The following is a 24,286-nucleotide window of genomic DNA, read 5'->3' as shown; positions in this document are numbered from 1 at the left end:
TTCTGTTTTTGATGGTTTATCGCCATTTTGCCCCATTAATTATTCGCCCTCTTTGAGGTCACATCGCCATCTTACTTCTTAGACCTGAAATCAAGGCAACTATTTCCCCCTTTTTGGTGCCTCATTTACTCCTTACCTCTTCAAATTAGCTGTTTTTCCTTTTTGATGGTTCATCACCATCTTGCCTCTTAGATAGAAATCAAAGTAACTATCTAACCAGTACCAGGCCTGTTCATCTCCGCGAGTTTACATCGAAAACAAAACACGCACGATGGCCCACCTACAGGATACTATTCAACAAGGCCTCACATACGAGCGAACATTGACTCACGCACGCGTATTCTTGTGTATGATGGAAGAAAATAAAGAAAATGGTGTACTAAATACTGTGCAGTATTTAACTGCCTAAATAATAATAAAAAAACAGAATGTACTTTTTTAAGTTGCCTCAAGACACTGAGAGGTAAATAAGTAGTTAATATTATTCATGATAATTCATGCTAAATCATGTATTTCCTCCGCCATTTTCCGCAGTTTGGCACCTCACGTTTATTTTCACAATCATTTTACCGAAGTCAGCCCTATAGCTTCGGCGCAGTGCCGATCACTGACGTTTGTCAACAAAATGGTGCTTGACTCTTGAGACAGGCTAAATTACACCATATTGTTAATGACATTGAGCATACATTTTTTTAAATACCTTCGCGAAGTAAAACTTCTGTACGTAGTACTTATTATTATTCTGTGCCAGTACCCATTTACTTTACATTTTCAAAGACGCCCACTGCCAGACACAGGTCTCTCCCAAAGGATTTATTTAACGCAACCTCTGTTGTTGTAACTCACTTGTTTTTTACGGTTAGCTGTATTTATTACGATTTATGAATGTAATAATGTTACATCATTGTACATTATCTACAACTTGATCATAAGTGATCGTTTTCTTAGTAGCGGTCGTCCCAACCATTGTGCGATGTCCGACCCAACTGCACTTGGATTTCATTCACGTGCAATTCAACCTAAATCCCACGTAACGTTATACTGCTGAGTACAAAACAATGAGTTTATTGTGTTTATGTTGAAAACTTCTATGTTGAACTCGAATATTAAATTAGTTTTATTTATATTTGATCATTGTTCGAATTGAAATGAGAGTAATAGTGGTAATAGTAGAAAGAAATAAATACAGGGTGGAAACGTTAAGTGATCTCACTCGATTATTTCTAAACTATACAAGATATTAAAAAACTGGTTACTGCTCATGAAAGTGCTTCATGAGCTCTTAAAACGGTACCAATAATAGGTTACAGAATAAACTGGATCTATCTGAAAATTCAATGATTCCAGCTTCCATACTAAATGTATGCCAGACACACTAATCAGAAGTGTATTTTTTTAAATTTAATAATTAACTCTTAAAACAAACTCGGAAATTGTATTGTTATTTAAAATTATTCATGGAAAACATTGGTTTTAGGCTTTACTTGCTATAATATTGTCAAGAGATGAGTGTCATGTCTGTGGTAGTACTAAATGTATGGAAGAAGGAAACATTGAATTTTTGGATAGATCCAGTTTATTCTGTAACCTATTATTGATGCCATTGGATAGACCTTGTGAAGCACTTTTATAATCAGTAATCAGTTTTATCATATCATCTGTAGTTTTTAAAATAATGTGACTTTACCAAATGTATGGAAGCTGGAAACATTGAATTTTCGGATAAATCCAGTTTATTCTGTAACCTATTATTAATACCGTTTGATAGAGCTCATGAAGCACTTTCAGGATCAGTAACTAGTTTGTTGATATCTTGTATAGTTTAGAAATAATCGAGTGAGATCACTTATCGTTTCCACCCTGTATAACCAAACATACAAATTCGCTGCTGTACGGATATGTTGGTTGGTTTGAAAGTTTACTTTATTGAAATTTATATGCTTTGGCCAATTAGGTACTCTTTGTCATTGGTGTAATAATATTTTTTTTTTCGTCTCGGGTATAGATTCTGTAACACATTGGATGCTACGGCTCCTCGAGCAATAGATATTTTTATTTTGTATAGTTTCTCAGCAGTCAAAACTTGGTAACATCCATTAACGAAACACACCGTCCTTTCCAGGTACTGATTCTCTCTACAAAAAGCCTGCTGAAGCGTATGATGGCGGTGTCACGCACACTGGAGGCCATAGACCAGGTGGCCATAACCACGACCTCTACCTCCGAGTGCGAGATCCGCAGCGCCCTGACCAACGCCGACGAGTGGCTGGAAAGGGGCTCCTGACTACAGATGCACCTCGCTGACATCGGTAGGATGCCAGACTAAACCTACCAACGTGTGGCAGTCAATTATTTCATTTTTTTTGTAATGAGCTGGGTTAAATTGACATTACAAATTAACTTTGCGTTTGCTGACACAATTTACAAAGGTACTTTTGTGATGATTGCTGCAAGGTTAGTTACACTTTGTAATTTTTTTTGCGCTCGCTGGTTAGGTGATCCTACAAGTCGACACTTTCGTGGATATTTGTCGCCACAATTTACAAATGTAATTTTGTGACTATGATAGTAGGCTAGGATTTGTCATTTTTTTGTTAAAATTTTTTGTGCCCGCTGGTTTGGTGATCCCACAAGTCTACACTTTCGTGGACGTTTGTTGCCACAATTTACAAAAGTAATTTTGTGACTATGATAGCTACAAGGCTACACTTTGACATTTTTGTTATATTTTTTTGCTCTCGCTGGTTCGGTGATTCTATAAATCTACACTCGTGGACGTTTGTTACAATTTGCTAAATTATTATTTTTTGACTACGATTGCTACAAGACTTTAGTAGGTATTTTGATTTCATAATTTGGCTAAATAGGAAGGAATATCAAGCCAAAGTTATTTGTTCTCATTCGTCTACAATTGGAAGCTTGGTCGTTTCATGCATTTAATGTCATGTTGCAAATATGTATGTATATGCGACGTGATTATGTCCGTGAGCGTGTTAAATATTATCAAGTGGCACACGCACACAAATATGTATTTCATATTCTTACTCTAAATGTGAGTGTGAGAGACATACTTACTATAATTGTAATTCTAATATACACTTTACATTGCAATTGCAAAAACTTGCGAAATGGTTTTGGAATTTGTATAAATGTCGAACTTGGAAGTGATGCTGTCATTGCGAGTGGACGTCGCTTTTCTTAGTGAATAAAATGTGTTAACAAACATACCTACATAATAAATACATTATTATCAAATATGTATTCCGTGGAGAAAAGTATTCCCGTAAGCCGTTTTTATAAGCGATTAAATAAATTAAAAGTATCAAAACAGGTCCACCATGCTTTTCGAACAACTACATAACACTCCTCCACGGAATTCATGCAATCTTTTGATCACGACGAATCGCAAATATTCACATAATTAACCAATTTAATATTTCAAATTAATTATAAAAAGTAGGATAAATAAGTTTGAGATATTTCCGTAATCATATATTAAACCGCAATGAAGTCGTCACATACTATGAAATACTTTCTGTATTGGTACATATGTTTTGTATTTATTCAAAACATATTACAAGAGTAAATAGAAAATATACGACATTGTAAAAACGCTCATCTTAAGTAGTTTTGGAATACTGTGGCCAATATCAGGCAACGTATTAACTCGAATATAAATCATAGTACAATGTAAATAAATACCTACTTTGTGATTTGTAATGATCGACGGTGGGCGTCATTGGTCGCTGGACCAACGTGGAATGGCTACACAATATTGGGTCAACTCTTGGTACAGATATTCGGAAGAGATACGAGATCTCAAGTAACAGCAGTGGTTTCTGATTGACACACAGAACCCTATTTGCAATCCATTATGGTCAAATATCCTGTAATTACTTTTCCTTCATCAGGAACCCTTACTATGATTGTATTTTCTCCATATTGTGTATTGGAATAAGTAAGACATTCCACAACCCTTGCACTGTATGCGCCTTCTATGCTAAATCTTGACTGTGTTGATCTAATAACTGCAGGGTCTCCTTTGTGATTGTTAGTGGTGTTTCAAAAATGCACTTTCATGTCTTGATAATTTTGTATTGAACAGTTCTAGTGACTCTTAGTATGCTAGTTTCGTGTAGATCGCTTACCAATTCCCAATGCCTATGGGATATTAGATACGATTCGTATCAAGATACGAATTTAATTGATGGGAACATGTATATGAAAATTTATTAAGGATAATGTTAAGTAATACTTATACATGTAATGATAAATCTTTACAAAACTACGTACCGGCTTTATTCGCCAAAATTAAGTCTTCTATTTGGTAATTAGGTGTAAACGTGAATTCAAACAATATTATACAAAGTTCCTTTTTCCATTTTTAATAATGTCTTTTACCAAAGTAGTATCTGGAATAAGTAAGTTATAAGCGATGGTATAAAAGTAAGATCAGTATTCTGGAAAGGCGATGCGACGAAGACCGCTGAGGTTCGTTTGTTGAGCCTATGGCGGCCATGCATACAGACAATAGTTTAAAAAATATTAAGTCGATTTCGAGCTCTGATTGCGAACCAAAGACAATATAAACTTTTTCTGGACCTTAATGATAATGACGTAACTCGTCTACAGTTTACCCTGTGTTTGAAGTCAGATTTACGCGATATCTTTAATTATTAAGTCGATGTGGTGTGATTGTAACTAAAAAAAAAAATAAAGAAAAAAAGACAATTTTACTTGTTGACCGAATTGTTGTTGCGGTTGTTATTCGTCTTATGCAGGATTTACATTGATCGGCGCGAGTCGGCGCGCATCGCAGCGTCCGTACGGCCAAAAATGCGGTTAAAAGCGCGAGTATCCTCTGGCATCAGCCAAGTATAGTGTCACATCGCTGTCAGTCTAGTTGAATAACTCCTACTGTGTGGACGTGTTATAATTTTATTATAAAATGGTGGAATGGGATGTTGTTTTGTTAGCAATCGCTTGGGAAAAAGATAAAAATAACCAAAATAAAATAAACAGGAAGATAAAAATTTGGGTGGATGACTTACGGTAGCCGCCGACCAGAGTCGACGGCGGCCGAGCGACGAATACGCTCGGAGTCGACCGGCTTCCGACGCAAGCTCGCGCATCCGTCCGGATTGAAATGTATAGTCTAACTGATACAGTTCAGTTGTGAGCCGGCTTCTTCTTTGCGCTCCGACGCGCTCCGACGTGCGCCGGTCAATGGGAATCGTCCCTTAGATTGTAGTAGTCTGATGTTGTAGCACGGAATTTAGTAAAATGGTTCAATCTTCCAAATCCAAGTTACTTCATTGAAATTGTAAAATCGTATTCCACTCTAGCCCTATAAATGTATTTTGACTCACGGGGTTTCTGAGTGTTTAAACTCCTAGTTGTTACACATAGCACAGAATAATAATAAGTACTACACATAGTAATAAATTTCATGACATTTACAATATATAGGGTGTCCCGTAATTCAACGTCAAGTCGGAACTGGGTGTTGAGGCAAGTTGTGCTGGTTATCAGAAAAATATAAAAAAAAATCTATGTGGCACATTTTCAAAATAATAAGCATTAAAAAAAATTAAAAAAATCTACTCCCGGTGACGGTATTTTTACTCCTTTTGCCACGAATCTTCACTTTTTCCAAAAAAAAATTTTTGTTATGTAACCCTGAATAATGCTTCTCTAAATTGTTATCAAAATTATAAGACCAGCTTGGTTGAAAAAAATACATTATTTCCAAAAAAAAAATTCAGGACCGGGATTTTATTTTATATTTTTCTGATAACCAACATAACTTGCCTCAACACCCAGTTCCGGCTTGACATTGAATTACAGGACACCCTGTACATATAGTTCTGTATACCTTTACAAGTTGAATGTTAAATCGCGTGATATCTTGAAAATACGTTACCGCTTGTTGGTAAACAAAATCTATACGGGATCTTTATTATTCCTACCTTCGATTAGGTTAGGCTTTATTATTACTACCTTCCTAGACTTTTGGACTTTAATTATTTCGCAATTTAAACGTGGATTAGACTTATCATAATGATACAATTTTTTGGGAATTCGTGCAATATTTGTGGACTTTCAGCACTAGAATTCGTAGTTTCAAGGAATCGAACGATTTCTGCTATTTTCGATTCTTGCTGTGTAATGAAAAATGCTTTTCCGATGTTCCATTTTGTTATAAACTTTGTCAGTTTATGAAATAGATTTCTTTATGCATAGTTTTGAAGTGAAGAAAATTTTTTCTAATTACAAAGAGTGTATCTACGTCTTCACCTATACCTTAGTTCTTTAGAAATTTCCCAAAATGTAAACAAATATGGCCAACTGACATTGACGAATTTTTAGTCTATGTCAGTTGATCTACTAGTGATGCGACAAAATCTCTCGTTAATCGCAATTCTGTAAATGTCATTTACGGACTGCAATAGACGATTATTAGATTTTTAAAGATCGTTTGTATAATTATAAAGATCAATCCCTCTTCTGATTGATGTTGTGATCAGTAATGTGATCGTCAAAATAGGATCTTCTTAATCAAAGAAAATTTAATTTTCCCTTTTTTATTTGTTTAGGAAATATAATTTAAATTATACTGTGGGTCTAGACAAAGTGCACAATAAAATCGTAAACCAGTCGAAAAGTGGTCGAGATGCCTTTTTTATGTGACACTCGTCTGTATAATAAAGCTGAATTCAAAGACTTCTTCGCAAAGTGTGTTGTTGCATTCAATGAAGAAAAAATACATTGTTGAATATAACCTCGTTTATATTTTGTTTTAAATTAATATTATCAAAGTAATTGGTAATTGAAATAATTGAATACTGGAAATAAAATCGATAAAATTTACAGATTATTATCTATGAATATTGTCTATGACTTACAGATTTTCCAGAGATAGGACCTAAATTTCAACGTCAAATGTCGATTTGACATTTTAACATGAAGCACAAATTTTCACCATCCAAATATTTTGTTAAAATATTTTGTTTTCAATGTTAGATTTCATATTTGTTTCATCATGAGAAAAAAGTTGGATTCATGAGCTTGTGAAATAATGTGTATAATATTAAGAAAACGTGAGTATTATAGTGTAATTGTGTGCACAAGTGTTTGTTTACATCGATGGAAATTTCTAAAGAATTAAGGTTACAGAGTACACTGTACACTCATAATATCGTCGTATTACTTTTCACTCTTTGTGTAAATCTCCAAAGTTATGTTACCATTATTTCGTAAGCGAATTAAAATCGTTATATTTGGATGTTATTTTATGACAGTTTGTATTTTTCTTTTCCAAATTTTGTTATGAAGTTTAGAAGTGTTTAGAAGAAAAATTACGAATGGTAATTACTGATTGTTTGGTTATTAGCTGCTCGTTGATGTTGCATTTAATGTTTTAGTTAAAGATATTGGTATATTGTGTATTAAATAGATTTCATACATTTCGTAAGGTTAGAGTGGCACATCGTGTTGATGAATCGTTTTTGCACATGTTTAGTTTTATGTGCTTGAAATGGCGACTGCGTGTCGGCCGTGGTGTCGGCTTTGTCCCACGTAGTCTTATTTAGGGACAGACCGCTATTGGGTCTGCGTGTGTGTTGTAGGGAATAAGGTCTAGGTTAAATAAAATTACATACGTTTATCTAAATGTAACGCCATGATAATAAGTGTTGGATATTTTGTATGTACGTGTTTTTCAACTTTTTCACTATAGTATATGTGATCTCGAGAACAACAAACATTCAATACCATAATTATATGCCACAGCCACAGTCATCTATTATACACTTAATGTTAAAATAAGTTAGTTTAATTTATCCTAGTGAGAACCGATACATTCAATGTTCGTTATAATTAGTAAATTATTTGATTTCGACACTATAGTTAAATATAATAAGTACTTAATGATACGTTTACTGAATAGAATACTTCAGTCATATCAAACGACATACTCGTTCAGCGTAGAGATGTTTGGCAGGAGGCGTGATTGTTTATACCCTAGCTTAATTCTGTTATGGTACCTTAGTTGTTCTGAGCTGGTTCTGCCTGATGGTATTGGTATAAATCATTCCGTAAGAGAGCACAAGCACATACTTTATTATATTATGATCTCATTAAGCGTCGGATCGTTTTTGGATAATCTCATTTCAATGTTTAGACATAAGGTTTTGTAACTGAAAAAGTGTGTCCAAGTTTCACTTAGCGGAAAATAGATTGTAATTTAATGTATTAAATAAAAGAAGTTCAACAAAGCTGATGTACTCGCTGTGATCGAATAATCTATATTACATTGAAGCTTGGACGCATTCTGCATATTTGCAAACTAGGCTAATGATCTAGGTTTAAGTTTTCTATCTACTTACTAAGTAAACTTTGAAAATGTTAATGCCGATACTCATTACGTACATGTATTAGGTCAATATATCTTGGTGTTGTAACTACTGCAGCCCCCTCCAAGCACGATTCCTCTGGTATGATGTTACCCATCCATACACCTAGTTGAAACATTACACAGTTCTTGTTATCATTTAATTACATCCAAAACAAATATGTGATCGAATTTTCCAGAGAGTTTACATTCTTTATACTTGATTCGTTTGTAACTTAAATGTGATTTTTCTCTCCTAGTTGGTAACGAGTGTCATTGTATTAATATGATTAAGCCCATTATATTTGGTGTTAAAAAGTTTATTTAGTTAAAAGGCAAAATTGTCCTCGCCACTTACTAGTTTGGTTTATTTACAACCTTTTTTTTTGTTATCCTTCTTTTTTCTATAATAAAAGTTATAAAACATAAATCATTCCTTTTACTTACGATCCTAATTAATCTCCAAATATTTTTAATGTTAAATTTGTCAATACATAATTACATGTATTTCATTTATCAACCGACTTCAAAAAAGGAGGAGGTTCTTAATTCGACCCGTATGTTTTTTTTTGGTATCTACTCGTATAGTTTAACACTTCTTTGAGTTCGTTTCAAAGAAATGACTCAAAAGTTTATTGGTTCAAAAGTAAATGAAAGTAATTTTATTATCCGTGAATAGTTTATTTTATTAACAGTATAAGGTAAATGCAGTTAGTTCATTGTGCAAGTCTTTTGATTTTCTACGTTTGATACTTTCATTTTTAATTACAATTAGACAATTTAATTACACTTGGTGATTAAACATAACATGCAATAAGTAGTGAGTGAACTTATAAATATAACATGGTGCGTAGTGCCTATAGCGTGTTGAATAATTTATTGTAGTATATATTTTTTATAATATTTACTGGATAACTCAAAAAATTAATCATTCATTGTTTGTAGGAATGCATAGTACGAAAACGTGGTCTTCAAAATCTGTAACAAAAGATTATGTCAAAATCACTATTTTTTGGTGAGTTAGTTAGCGACCCTGTGGCAGCCAATCCGGTTAATGAACACTTGGCTGCCTGTGGCGCGGATTTAGTTCCAACGGGACACAATTTCAACGGGACACATTTTCAATCAGACACATTCCCACGTGGACACAGTTGCAAACTGACACAATACAGTCAGTCGAATAAATGAAAGCGGGGCTCCCATACTTACACCGTCATGTGTTCGATTGGCTGCCGCAGCCAGGCTGCCTAGTGCGCGGGACGCCATAAGTTTCTTTTTGAAACAATCGGGCCAAATTAACTCAAAAACAAAATAGTTTTTTTTTTGTTGCTATAAAGTTTTTTCTGTGTTTCTTTCTTCGTTCTTACCCCCATCATAGTATTAACTCCGACCGCAGCCAGACCCAACGCTTTGATGCTGATTTTGTCCTGCATCTTGTGCAGCATGATATGAGCGGTGCGCCGGTTGCTGGTGTTCATGCACTCCCATGGCACGAAGTAAGCTGAATCCTTTAGCTTCTCCGTCTGAGGAGAGAATTTACATACAAAGAACAAAGTTTTTTTTTTCATTTAAGTAGTCCAAAATCCTCAGAAATATAGATCAAATCTGTGTAGGATAAACTTGTTTTTAACTTTGGATCGCAACTAAGCATGTGTGATGCTACTTATAAGGTAGAATCTGGAACAAAACGCTGCTATTCTGTGAAAGCCATGGTTAAAAAGACATCTAAAGAAAGATTATTAATATTAGATATCATACCAACGCGATCAGCCTGCGTGCGCGTAGGTGATGGCGATGGTGGTCAATAGAACATGTAAGTCTGATCGCCATCGCCATCGCCATTATGCACGCCGGCTGCACGCGTCGCTTTGGCTGAACCTTTTAATTGAACTGTAGACACATGCGGAGATAGGCGGTATTTGACAAAAAATACTTATTTGTACTTACCTCAGCACCTAACATCTCAAACATAACTGATATTTGAATAAGTTGACCAAACACTACAGTCGTCAGAGGCCCATAACGAATTATTTGGTTCTGAAATATTTGAATGCTTAATGTATTGCAGTTCAGTCAACGTTTAAAGTTGCCTGAATAATCGTAAGTCTGATGAACAATACAATGTGGAAACGATAAGTGATCTCACTCGATTATTTCTAAACTATACAAGATATCAAAAAACTAGTTACTGATCCTAAAAGTGCCTCACAAGCTCTATCCAACGGTATCAATATTAAGTTACAGAATAAACTGGATCTGAAAATTCAATGTTTCCACCTTCCATACCCAGTAACCAGTTTTTCGATATCTTGTAGGTAGATATAGTTTAGAAATAATCGAGTGAGATCACATTAACGTTTCCAACCTGTATATTGAAAAAAGAAATATAAGTAAAATATTAAAATTTATGTCTGTAATCATTGTCGAAAGATAAGTATTTTTTAATATTGTCATAAACTTACTCCCGCTGAACATTCCAGCAATAGCAAGCAACATCCGACCATGTGGAACATGTAGTTAAAGGCTAAAATAGGGCCGAAAACAATTGAAATTTCATCTGTGAATCTGAAAAATAAAAACATCAATAATACCTACTTTTACTCTTTTTAAACATAATAATTTATGCCGTTAGATTGTTGTGCCTAAAATTTTTTTTTCTTTAATTTAGGTTTCTGGTTTCATGAAAGCAGCCTGAAGCAGCTATTGATTCCTTAACGATTTAGCTGACAGACGGACAATTGATTTATTCCTATGGGTTTCTTTTTTATTTAAGGTAGGACCCCTAAATAAAATATAGCCAAGTCGTCATCATACCATACCGAATGATAATTTTGTGATGTTCTATGCACTCCGCCAGCCGCACGCGTACTTCTTCGTTCTCCTTCGCGTCAAACATTTCGACGATGCAGTTTTCTTTGTTTTTGTATCTGGGCAGATCCCCAATATTCAGGACCACTTTGTTCTTAGGCGACGGGAAGTTCTCAAGGTTGTGCCTCAGAATGTACACGTGGCCGATAAGTTGAAAAATCATCAAGAATAGAACCAAATCTAATCCGCACAACATAATCCCACAGTTGTATGAAAGATAGAAATTATACAACGTCGTTGTAGGGAAGTAATTCAAAGGCTTGAACCCAGGATAGCTGTAATATAACGCGAACTCCATAGTGTAATTTTCGGTTTTGCTAATTAACACGTTTTTGGCATTGTTATACATCGGAGCGAAATTGAACATCAACATAGCCAAATACATGACGACAACAATGAACTTTGTGTAAATATACGATGCTTTGTCGACCATTTTGTTCATCTGTAACAAAAATAAATAATGGCGGTTTTAATTTATCCGCGGGATTTTTTATCGTTCCAAAACCTCATTCAGTTATTTAGTCTCATCAAAATCGATTTAGTCATTAGTAGAACACAGACTTGTAATTTTATAATATTAGGAATATAAAGTATGGCCAACCTCTTCGTAATATGGACCTTTATGTGCAAAATGCATTAGATGAATTTCCCGCCCTAATTTGGTGACTAATGCAGCATAGACCTTTAAATTCGGGACGACACTTCTCATCTGTAAGAAAATACAATATTCATAACCATTATCAGCAAGTAGCAGGCACCGTAGAATGGGGTTACTTTGTTTCACGGGATGACTGATCGAAACTTCCATTTTGTATAAAATCACGAATTGCGTAAAACGAAACGCAATTTGGTAGTTCTTTTTTTTAGATTAGCAACACTGAAGAACTGTCAATTCCTTTTTTGAGAACACGCGGGAAATTCGCCTTTAATTTTAATTAAAAAAGGTTAATAGAATGTTAATCTCTATTTATAGCTAAATAATTGTGTTGCAAAACTTCATGTGTACTTATTTATGTGATAATAAAATGAAATTTCTAGATAATAATATGCTCCATCATGTGGCCTATGATCGATTAACCCATACAGTGCTTAATGTTTTTCTAACTTCAAAGATAATGGAATGACTTGAGTTTGTTTGATGCGGGGTGTCATTGATAGGGTATATGGTGTGAGATTGATCAAAAATGATCCATTTATCCCCAGAGACTATACTCCTCTTTAAATGGTAATATCCACTGGTAGTCGAAGGTTTCAAATTTTTGGAATATAAATAAAGAATTCAAATTGGTTCGCGATGATATATCTGAAATTAGGACATGTGAAATAATTAATCTACCAGCCAAACCCAAAGCCTTTTGCAATTCTAGATAGTAACGTTGAATTGGACACATTCAACGTTACTATTTTTTTTATATTGATATTGCAGAACTTGTATGACAAGTGAATTTCTATGACTTTTCTTATTGTTTTGTTGCATAAATTTAATATTGTTGATTTTTTTTAAGACAAATTATTTTTATAATTATTTTTTAGATTTTATTTTGTGAAGTTTAATTATTTCTAAGTTCTTTTCGTTCGTAAAATCAATAAATAATACTGATTGAATGCTAAAATTTTAATACCAACATTTTAGTAACGAAATACAGTTAATTATTTGATGACTTTTACTAGATCAAAGTTACCCCTTAGGACAAAAATGTCAATAACTATTTATCCCGTTGGCAGATTTTGATTTTTTAAAATTTATTGGTATTATAATTGAGGTTACTTTCTATTTACGCAATAAAATCTGGGGATATCAAAGTAACCCCATTCTTCTTTTAGCTTTGATCACATACTTTTTATTTTTTTTCTCAAAATTGAGCCATATTTTTTTATTACACGAATCGAGAGTGCTATAAAAACCGATTATTAGACTTTTTTTGTATTTTTTTACACCCACAAATTTAAAAGATATGGACCTTCAAAGTTTAAAATTGGTCAAAGTAACCCCATTTCTACGGCAATTATTTGACAACCTTCAGCTTTTTAATTCAAGAAAACCGAGTAATCTTGATGATGGGACTTCCACTATGGTTTCCACTTGCACCGGTGCCGCGGTGTGCGTCTTTCATCAGTTCTGCTACAAATTATGATCGTCCCTCTGCTACTTTAAGTAGGTAGCTTAATTTTGTCCCCCTACTTCTTGACATTATTTAGAATTACGAATTATCCCATTTCAGCATACCTATTATACTCGTACTCGTATAACTAGCGGCCGCCCGCGACTTTGTACGCGTGGACCCCCTTAGGGGTTGAATTTTGTAAAATCCCATCTTAGTGAGCCCCTACGTTGTAAAAGGAAGCCCCATGCAAAATTTGAGACTCCTTGCACTTGTAGTTTCTGACATTTCGTGATGAGTGAGTCAGTCAGTCAGTCAATCAGTGACCTTTCGCTTTTTTGATAACTACGAGCAGGCCTCCGTCACTCGCCTATGCCGGCCGAGATAATTACCTACAGCGCGCGACAACTTCAAGTTGCATATCAGTCAGGGCGTATTTCTATACACGCTCGGTCGATCATCGTCACAATCAAGGTTTATTGTTCCAACAGCACTGATATCCTTCTTTAATGGAAAATCGTAATATTTAGGAATAATTAACTGTAGTAATTTAAATAATTAAAAAAAACTTACACTTTTTAAATAATTTTGAAATTCTTATGACAAAAAACTGTAGCAAAAAAATTATTTTAGCTAATATAAACATTAACTTTACTTCACCGTGTCTACATATTTTCCGACACTACACCTTTTAAAACTGTTTGTCCAATTTCGAATTATCGCAACACTGAAGTTTATTAATAGGTACTTTAGAGATGGTACAATTATACAAACACCACTAGATTAATGTTTACCAATCGTAAATACAATAAATGCTTCTTAAAATGAAGTTTTTATTTATTTTACTTTTCTTATAACTACAACCCTGACGCTTGAGCTGTGAGATAGATCAATTCTGAACACAAAAAAATTGCGCTCTTGTGAGCGTAGAGTAGTACGAGTAAGGTGCGATTTCGAATGCACCATGTGCGTTGGATATTTTGCATTATTATTTTACCGTTAAAATGTCGGCATCTGATCCTACACAAAGGAGTGGCCGGGTAGCAGAGAAAATGGCGAAAATGAGGTTTTCATTTTTCATTTTTGAGGTACTAAACAGTAAAATTAAAGGCTAAGATTTTTATTGGGCATAGTTGAGGATATTTTCTAGGGCTATTAACGGATGGAAACACGATTTGATGAAGTTGACTCGATAGAATAAATTCCCAAAGTTACCTCTATTCGTTTTCTATTTATGGTTTTATTTTTAAAATAAGCGATTTGAGATTCTAAATCTTTTACTAAACTAAAGTTCAGAAATAACTTGAGGGCTTTTAACGGATGAAATTTTTATATTGCGTCTTATTTAGTTACTATGTTAAAAAATGTGGAAAAAATCGTCCATGACGGCTTGGACAATCTCAATCAGTCGCGCGGTGGCGCTTACGGAGGACGGACGCGTGTCAGTTTTTCGGCCGTGACAGTTCGCGATTTGTCAATATTTTTGACAATGATGACTTTGATGAGTCACAGTATAATAATATAGATGACCCACGCTGAACTGTCCCACCAAACTCAATGACAGGGGGGCGCTACCATCGTTGAACTATATGGTTTTCAACATGCAAAAATCGGAACCAGCGATCTGGTATTGACGGTGGCGCCCCGCTGTCAATGTCATCGATAGGACAGTCCAGTATTTTGGAACTATATCAGTGTTACTGGAGAAAGCTTAAATTTTTGATAATTAAGAATTATCAATTTTGTCTACCTATTGAAATTTAAATCGTTCGCATCCTTTTAAACGAAGACTCTACTCATGATACATAGTACATTCCTCAAATATGAGACAAAACCAATGAGTTAAAATTACATTTTAATAGTACCTACATACAATCGTCTTACACTCTTTAGAAGAGCACACTGACACAAATAAATAATAAAAAATACTGTCTAAGGTCTGTAGCTAAAGGTCTAAGCTGTAAGATAGAAGAATCTTCTAGCCAAAAAGATGGCAGATGCAGCAGATGTCAACGGATTTAAAACTGGAGTTCATATGACTCCTTCTAGACTTGAGTCTCTAGAGCGTCCCTTCCTCCACCATGCGTAAGAATGTTTCAAAAATACTGTCTAAGGTCTGTAGCTAAAGGTCAAAGCTGCAAGATAGAAGAATCTTCTAGCCAAAAAGATGGCAGATGCAGCAGATGTCAACGGATTTGAAACTGGAGTTCATAGTGACTACTTGTAGACTTGAGTGTCTAGAGCGTCCCTTCCTCCACCATGCGTAAGAATTTTCACAAAAATACTGTCTAAGGTCTGTAGCTAAAGTTCTAAGCTGCAAGATAGAAGAATCTTCTAGCCAAAAAGATGGCAGATGCAGCAGATGTCAACGGATTTAAAACTTGAAGTTCATGTGACTCCTTCTAGACTTGAGTCTCTAGAGCGTCCCTTCCTCCACCATGCGTAAATGTTTTCCAAAAATACTGTCTGAGGTCTGTAATAAAAGTCTAAACTGCAAGATAGAAGAATCTTTTAGCCAAAAACATGGCAGATGCAGCATAATATCAACAGATTGCCTTGCAATGTCATCCTCTCATTGTTATCTGTAATGTAAGTTATTTTTAAAATGTATTTAAAAAATAAAATGTTCGTTTTATTATTTCAATAATCTGACCTCTCAACTCAACTACACTACACAAACACCTTTGTTCGCAACTGTACTGACGAAACCTCGATATTATACCGTTCACTTAAGATGGCAAGCCTTATGTATGGAACGGTTCGCTTTTTTGTAACCTTTATAATTTGGTCGGCTTATAGAAGAATTCCTGATATTTTTTTGCAGTTCGATAACTTTCTTATAATAAGTAAGTCGTAATATAAAGCTGAAATTAACAGGATAGCTTATTTAAGGAACATTTTAATTTGTCCATTGTATGCCATGTTCCCTTGTTATAAGGGAATCGCGTATTCGGCCACGAAAGTAAGACTGTTAAAATAAATTAGATTTCTTGAAATCTCTCTTTTGCGCAAAGCCACATCATTTATATTTACTGTGGTTATAAAGGTGTACCAAGGGTACATGCTACACCTTTTTATTCGATTGTAAGAGTACTGGTTTACTCACAAATCCGTTTTATCTGATTTTCTGAAATCTTTTAATTACACTGGTGTTTATCATTCAAATCAATGACTAATGTTTGAACTAATTTGGACATATCAAGGTCTATCATTGGTATTTTTTTCAAACTTCTGCGTTGAGCCATTTACGAGATCTGGGACATCACAAAACATCAAAATTCTAAATAACTTGAGAACCGGAATACGAACAAATTTTGCTATTCGTGGACAAATTACTACGCAACAAGAGCTATCTATCCATGTATTTGGTTCCGGGATAGAACGACTTTCAAAAAAAAATTTTACCAGGGTAATGATTGAAACGTTACCCCAGCAAAATCTGTGTTTTCCTAATAACTTTAAAACTATAATTTGAACGAATTTTGCTATTAGTGGACAAATTTCTGCTCACGATGGACTAATTATCTGCTATACTCTCGACTCTCTAAAGCACAACATTTATAAAAATTTTGCTGCGGTAATGCACTCCAGGTAACCGTGTGTGATGCTCATTGCTCATAGTGATTTTCGATACAGAGCCCCGTACATACGTTATACATAAATTATGGAAAGAAAACACCCAGACCAATACAAACAAATATGTATGCAATTTTAGTATGATATTTTTATTTATTAATAAACAAAAAGACTGAACAAAATTTATGCGTGTACTGATTAATGTAATTAACTACATGAAAAGCTTTGTGAATTGCAACAACTATAATTTATTATCCAAGCTCTAAATAATCGCTACTACGAGTAACTGATCATAAAATGTTTTTCCAATCGCTCAAGTTCCCGAGGATCTACCGGAGGTCGGGTGACGCAATCTTGAAATTATTTTAGCCGGTGCGGAACTTCCGGAATGTCGGGTGACGCCACGCCTCTTTGAACCGTGTTTACTTTGGCAGTTATATTCTATATTTATTCGATTCTAAAATATATTCCCAAAAATTTTGAAAGTTGTTTTAATTTGTATCACTTGGATATGATTTGTATTAGAAAGTGCTGTGAGTGTGACGCTTGAACGGAAGGAAGTCAACCTAACCTAACCAACTGCGTATTTCTAAACTGCGTATTTCTATACTGTGTAGCCGTTAGAGCTCTTTAGCGCGCTGTCTTCGGCGAAGTATTGCGCGCGCAGATTTTGACAGCGCGAAATACCTACTTTAGCAGAAATACCAAGCCTTAAGGCCGGGTAGCAGAGAAAATGGCGAAAATGAGGTTTTCATTTTTCATTTTTGAGGTACTAAACAGTAAAATTAAAGGCTAAGATTTTTATTGGGCATAGTTGAGGATATTTTCTAGGGCTATTAACGGATGGAAACACTATTTGATGAAGTTGACTCGATAGAATATATTCCCAAAGTTACCTCTATTCGTTTTCTATTTATGGTTTTATTTTTAAAATAAGCGATTTGAGATTCTAAATCTTTTACTAAACTAAAGTTCAGAAATAACTTGAGGGCTTTTAACGGATGAAATTTTTATATTGCGTCTTATTTAGTTACTATGTTAAAAAATGTGGAAAAAATCGTCCATGACGGCTTGGACAATCTCAATCAGTCGCGCGGTGGCGCTTACGGAGGACGGACGTGTGTCAGTTTTTTGGCCGTGACAGTTCGCGATTTGTCAATATTTTTGACAATGATGACTTTGATGAGTCACAGTATAATAATATCAGTGTTACTGGAGAAAGCTTAAATTTTTGATAATTAAGAATTATCAATTTTGTCTACCTATTGAAATTTAAATCGTTCGCATCCTTTTAAACGAAGACTCTACTCATGATACATAGTACATTCCTCAAATATGAGACAAAACCAATGAGTTAAAATTACATTTTAATAGTACCTACATACAATCGTCTTACACTCTTTAGAAGAGCACACTGACACAAATAAATAATAAAAAATACTGTCTAAGGTCTGTAGCTAAAGGTCTAAGCTGTAAGATAGAAGAATCTTCTAGCCAAAAAGATGGCAGATGCAGCAGATGTTAACGGATTTAAAACTGGAGTTCATATGACTCCTTGTAGACTTGAGTCTCTAGAGCGTCCCTTCCTCCACCATGCGTAAGAATGTTTCAAAAATACTGTCTAAGGTATGTAGCTAAAGGTCTAAGCTGCAAGATGGAAGAATTTTCTACCCAAAAAGATGGCAGATGCAGCAGATGTCAACGGATTTAAAACTGGAGTTCATATGACTCCTTGTAGACTTGAGTGTCTAGAGAGTCCCTTCCTCCACCATGCGTAAGAATTTTCAAAAAAATACTGTCTAAGGTCTGTAGCTAAAGGTCTACGCTGCAAGATGGAAGAATCTTCTACCCAAAAAGATGGCAGATGCAGCAGATGTCAACGGATTTAAAACTGGAGTTGATGTGACTCCTTGTAGACTTAAGTGTCTAGAGCGTCCCTTCCTCCACCATGCGTAAGAATTTTCACAAAAATACTGTCTAAGGTCTGTAGCTAAAGGTCTAAGCCGTAAGATAGAAGAATCTTATAGCCTAATACATGGCAGATGCAGCAGATATCAACGGATTTAAAACTGGAGTTCATGTGTATCCTTGTAGTTTTGAGTCTCTAGAGCAGTGGTTCTTAACCTTTAAGTCATGAGGGACCATTTTACCAAATTTCTGTCTTGTCAGGAACCACCTCATAATCGGTCAAAACCAGTTTGACTGCAAAAATCAGTTAAAAGTGGTTTTGACCAAGGTGTGCAAGTGCACATCGTGGACCACTTGGAATGCCTCCAGGGACCACCAGTGGTCCGCGGACCACCGGTTAAGAACCACTGCTCTAGAGCGTCCCTTCCTCCACCATGCGTGAGAATGTTTCAAAAATACTGTCTAAGGTCTGTAGCTAAAGGTCTAAGCTGCAAGATAAAAGAATCTTCTAGCCAATAACTTTAAAACTATAATTTGAACGAATTTTGCTATTAGTGGACAAATTTCTGCTCACGATGGACTAATTATCTGATATACTCTCGACTCTCTAAAGCACAACATTTATAAAAATTTTGCTGCGGTAATGCACTCCAGGTAACAGTGTGTGATGCTCATTGCTCATAGTGATTTTCGATACAGAGCCCCGTACATACGTTATACATAAATTATGGAAAGAAAACACCCAGACCAATACAAACAAATATGTATGCAATTTTAGTATGATATTTTTATTTATTAATAAACAAAAAGACTGAACAAAATTGATGCGTGTACTGATTAATGTAATTAACTACATGCAAAGCTTTGTGAATTGCAACAACTATAATTTATTATCCAAGCTCTAAATAATCGCTACTACGAGTAACTGATCATAAAATGTTTTTCCAATCGCTCAAGCTCCCGAGGATCTACCGATAGGTCGGGTGACGTAATCTTGAAATTCTTTTAGCCGGCGCGGAACTTCCGGAAGGTCGGGTGACGCCACGCCTCTTTGAACCGTGTTTACTTTGGCAGTTATATTCTATATTTATTCGATTCTAAAATATATTCCTAAAATTTTTGAAAGTTGTTTTAATTTGTATCACTTGGATATGATTTGTATTAGAAAGTGCTGTGAGTGTGACGCTTGAACGGAAGGAAGTCAACCTAACCTAACCAACTGCGTATTTCTAAACTGCGTATTTCTATACTGTGTAGCCGCGAGAGCTCTTTGGCGCGCTGTCTTCGGCGAAGTATTGCGCGCGCAGATTTTGACAGCGCGAAATACCTACTTTAGCAGAAATACCAAGCCTTAAGTAGGTATGTATTCTGTGCTACGAGTATGTACCTACCTAATTACATGCGTTTATCTAATTAACTCGCCGTGCCTGCAATTTTATGTACGTGAGAATCCCTTTCCTGAACAGTTAGTTACAGTACAGCAACAACAGAGTTAAGTACGGCACGGTATTCAGCTCTATAATAATGAGCGGCTGAGCCGGCTACTAGTTCAGACCACCTTCTTTTGTGTTCTGTGACCATTACACGCTAAGAGAGTGTAGGTATCTACCCTAAGTAAGAGTTATATTTAATTCCATAGAAATAAAATTGGTAAAATGTAAAACGTAAATTTCACAAAAGTAACTAAGCTTACTTACTTAATAATACCACATACATGGACCACATAATACTCAATACTAAATATTTTATTGCATCCATTATGTAGGTACTTAAAATTAGATCATTATGGGCCCTGGCCCCTGTAGGGCACGGCAATTAGGAAAGAGGAGGACCACTCTAGATTAGCCGAAAAACTAGTTAGAAGTTAAAGCCTAAATTTATAATTTAAATAGGCTCATTTAAAGCGTTAGTGTTTGGAGATTAAGTTCTTTAAGTTTTTTTACGAATGTTGATTTTTGTAAAACAACGCCCATCTCAGGGAGGGTAGGGAGTACCTACACGTGAAAGTAATTACAAGAAAAATACAAATAATTTTTTTGTTTATTACTTTATTAGTAAAAAACTTTGTTCAAACATCACCTAAAGGCGCTTGGTACCGCCCGCCGCCCGCACAACCCCCGCGTACCCCGCTACACCACCGAGTGCATGCGGCCGCCGCCCCGGGAGAGCGGGACGACTGACTGATAGCTCGTCCTCGTAATAATACCTAACATAACATTTTCCTAATTTCATGGAATTTTCCTAATTTCATGGAATTTTCCGTGACAATTTAAAATATATTTTTTTGGCATGCATCAGTGTTGTTTAAACTACCACACATGAGATGAGCGTTGTTTTACAAAACCACATCCTGTATAATGACATATCATTAAATAATATAATTATATTACTTACAGCTGTCACCATGGCCAAGAACGTTGATAGAATCATGTGCCCCATGTCGAGGAAACTCATTCTATGGAAATTGTCGGAAAGGTAATGTAGCCCCCCAAAAACTATGAGCATAGTGTGGTAAGGTAAAGTTTGTCTGTGAACCCGAAAGACTAACGGCTGGAGCTTGTCGCTGAATATATTTGACGGCCATATTCCTGATGCCCCCAAAAAATTTTTTACTGTTTTTATGTAGTTCAGAGTCGATGGGTTTTGGTCACTGAAAAAAGTGCAATTTGTGATCATAAAAGTTGTGTATTATTTATTTAGTTTTCCACATTTTAGTGCACCTTTTGGAGTCGGTTCTGTTAAAATTATTTTCACAAAACAAATAAATTATAGTTAGTAAGTAAATAAATATGATGATGATAACTACGAGTAAATATGTATACTTAGTTATCTTTTGACAAAAAATCTTTACTTACACGGCGGACATAATTTTAACTAAATAAAAAGACAATAATATAACTGAATTTCACCCATCGCAAGGCTATGAATGACTTAGTATTTTGATGTCGAACACATAAACATTTAAAAATATTTTATATAATTATCATATTTAATGCAATAATAATTAGTAATAAATAGCACAGTAAATAGATTAAAAGCAGTCTCGCTAAAACAAATGAAGGTAATATTATCGTGAAGAGTGCTTTCTTGATTCTTTGCATACTTATACCTTTCTTGACTTACAGGTGGGTACTGCAGGATGCAATTGCAAATACCTCATCATCATCATCATCGTTATCTCAGCCATAGGACGTCCACTGCTGAACATAGCCCCCCCCCCCCCCCCTCAGCAGATACCTAGTCTAGTAAAATTGTCGTCTGAAAGGGGTGGTACCTTGTGTTACTAGCATCACTTCATAAACCATATCACTTTGTCGGACCTAAGTACCTATAATTCACGTACTTAGGGTGGATCCAACCAAATAAGAGTAAATATTAATCCAGAATAAATCGTCAGTTTTGACATATTTCCCATACTGAAACTCAATGTGCCAGTGGAGATAATCTCGGATTAAAGTTTGGTCTAATCGGGCCTTAAACGTCTTGAGAAAGATCTAGAATACTCTAGATGTAGAGTCTAGATAATTTATGGAAATTAACTTAGAAGGTCCTTCTTTAGATTAAGTAAGTAGGTGGTCAAACTTTGCAAACCTACTGTATTATGTGTGCAGTACCGAGAGACCTCTAAATCTGGACAGGTGACATGTTGATAAGCGTTTAAGAAGCTATACTTAATGTATCATTATAATCACCGGTGCATTTTTTTTTTCAATGAAATAATTACCCTAAAATAGCATAGGTATTATTTAGAATACTTAAGCATGAGGGAAAATTTGCAGGTGCATTATGCCTATTTCGCAATATTGTTGGTTGCTTGTTACTCTTTCACGAAAAACTACTTAACGAGTTTTGATGAAACTTTACAGTATAAGAATAATATAGGGCACAAAACAGTCTTTAATTAATAAACATTCTTACAATTAATTTTATTTTCTAAGGAGGAGGTTTTAAAGGGCACTTTTATACGCAGTTACTGTATATTAAGAACGAGTATTACTTTATTTTTTAAAGATTATTAGCAATTTGTATTGCACAAATTACTAATAATAATAAGTTTCTTTAGCCCCTCGTGGTAAGTTAGATAAGCTTGTGTTACGAATGGGCTCACCACAATAGTCGAGCGGCGCACAGTAGTTTGATTATAAAAATAGGTGGACATACGATCGAAAGTCATAATTTCACCGAAACAAAAATTGTTTTGGATAGCATTTTGAATGCTGATCAACATTTGTCATTATACATTTTTCGATAAAACGAGCCTTTCATGCTTAAAAAAAATATGACAAGAAAATTTGTATGGAGAAAAATCATTTTTATTTTTTTTCTGGCTACTGTTGCAAACTGTAGCGGTCAAACCTTATGTAGTCGTAAGTACCTATGGTGCCGAATATTACTACATAAATATTTTTTGCGGGCACGCGCGGCGAAGCGAGTAATGGACATGCAAAATTTTAAATATTTTTATTTATAGATTATTGATTTTAATGCACTTAAAGTAATTATTAATAGAAAAATATACTTAGTCTAACTCACTACAGCCCCCTATTACCTCATTTCACGCCAAAACCTTTTAAACTAGAACCTACGTTTGTAGGTACTAGGTAGCCTAAGTCGATCATTGACAATAAAATATTCACTACTGGTCTACTGGTTATGGTGTAAGGTAGATTAGGTAGATATCTACCCTATACCTAGCTATATACCTACTTCTTGGCACTTATAATACCGACAGACATGATTAAATAAGTCTTCAAGCAAGAACCCTTGACTTCAATGGTTATCAAAGATTTTTTTATTTTCTAGAGTAATCCAGAATAGATCCCTTAAATCATTTTGACTGACATAATCGATTACAGTAGGTAGTGGGTTCAGTAAGAGTTTCAACCCATATAGTAAACAATAAATTTTTATGGCTCTTTATTCAAGTTAGTCGAATAATTCCATCATAAATGGGAATATCCGTAACCCTCCTCCACACATTATTCATCATCCATCATCATTTCAACCTTAGGACGTCCACTGCTGAACATATGCCTCCCCCAATGATTTCCACAATGGCCGCTTGGTGGTGGCCTGCATCTAGGGCCTTCCTGCTACTTTTATGATGTCGTCGGTCCACTTTGTGGGTGGACGTCCTACGCTGCGCTTTCCGGTACGTGGCCTCCAGAACCTTGCTGCCCTCGGCCATTACTTCTGCGTATTATGCCACTTTAGCTTACTAATCCGTTGGGCTATGTCAGCGACTTTAGTTCGTTTATGGATCTCCTCCTCATTTCTGATTCGATCTCGTAAATAAACATCGAACAACCTCTCCATAGCACGTTGTGCAATTTTGAGCTTATTTATAAGGCCTATATTGAGAGGTCACGTTTCCGAGCCGTATTGCAGATCCATTATGTTCACATCTACCTATAGTTTTATATGCCAACTAACGTACACA

General features: G+C 35.2%; 3 protein-coding genes across 3 annotated transcripts in view; 2 read left to right on the top strand and 1 right to left on the bottom strand.

The window, feature by feature from the left end:
• LOC135087075 (uncharacterized) overlaps positions 1-8,822 on the top strand; it is a 63,544-nt gene extending 54,722 nt beyond the window's left edge. The window contains exon 17 of the mRNA XM_063981919.1: positions 2,123-8,822. Coding sequence (XP_063837989.1) covers positions 2,123-2,284 — 162 coding nt within the window. The 3' untranslated portion in view covers positions 2,285-8,822. The remainder of the gene's footprint in view (positions 1-2,122) is intronic.
• LOC135086941 (uncharacterized) overlaps positions 1-24,286 on the top strand; it is a 422,922-nt gene that overhangs the window by 325,047 nt on the left and 73,589 nt on the right. The window lies entirely within an intron of this gene.
• LOC135087237 (uncharacterized) lies at positions 9,058-21,749 on the bottom strand. The gene is made up of 8 exons (XM_063982080.1): positions 21,702-21,749; positions 21,241-21,496; positions 11,862-11,969; positions 11,212-11,702; positions 10,855-10,957; positions 10,340-10,429; positions 9,760-9,915; positions 9,058-9,370 (listed from the first exon to the last, which is right to left on the bottom strand). The coding sequence occupies exons 1-8, from the start codon at positions 21,710-21,712 to the stop codon at positions 9,317-9,319; spliced, it is 1,269 nt and encodes a 422-aa protein (XP_063838150.1). The 5' UTR covers positions 21,713-21,749; the 3' UTR covers positions 9,058-9,316.

Source organism: Ostrinia nubilalis, chromosome Z (genome assembly GCF_963855985.1).
Source record: "Ostrinia nubilalis chromosome Z, ilOstNubi1.1, whole genome shotgun sequence".
Classification (NCBI taxonomy): domain Eukaryota; kingdom Metazoa; phylum Arthropoda; class Insecta; order Lepidoptera; family Crambidae; genus Ostrinia; species Ostrinia nubilalis.
This window is presented reverse-complemented; position numbering and strand designations above follow the sequence as displayed.

Coding starts and splice junctions, on each gene's coding strand:
- LOC135087237 (XM_063982080.1), bottom strand. Junction 10,958..11,211: donor CATCACAAAATTATCATTCG/GTATGGTATGAT, acceptor TTTATTTTTCAG/ATTCACAGATGAAATTTCAA. Junction 9,371..9,759: donor GAGTTAATACTATGATGGGG/GTAAGAACGAAG, acceptor CTTTTGTTACAG/ATTTTGAAGACCACGTTTTC.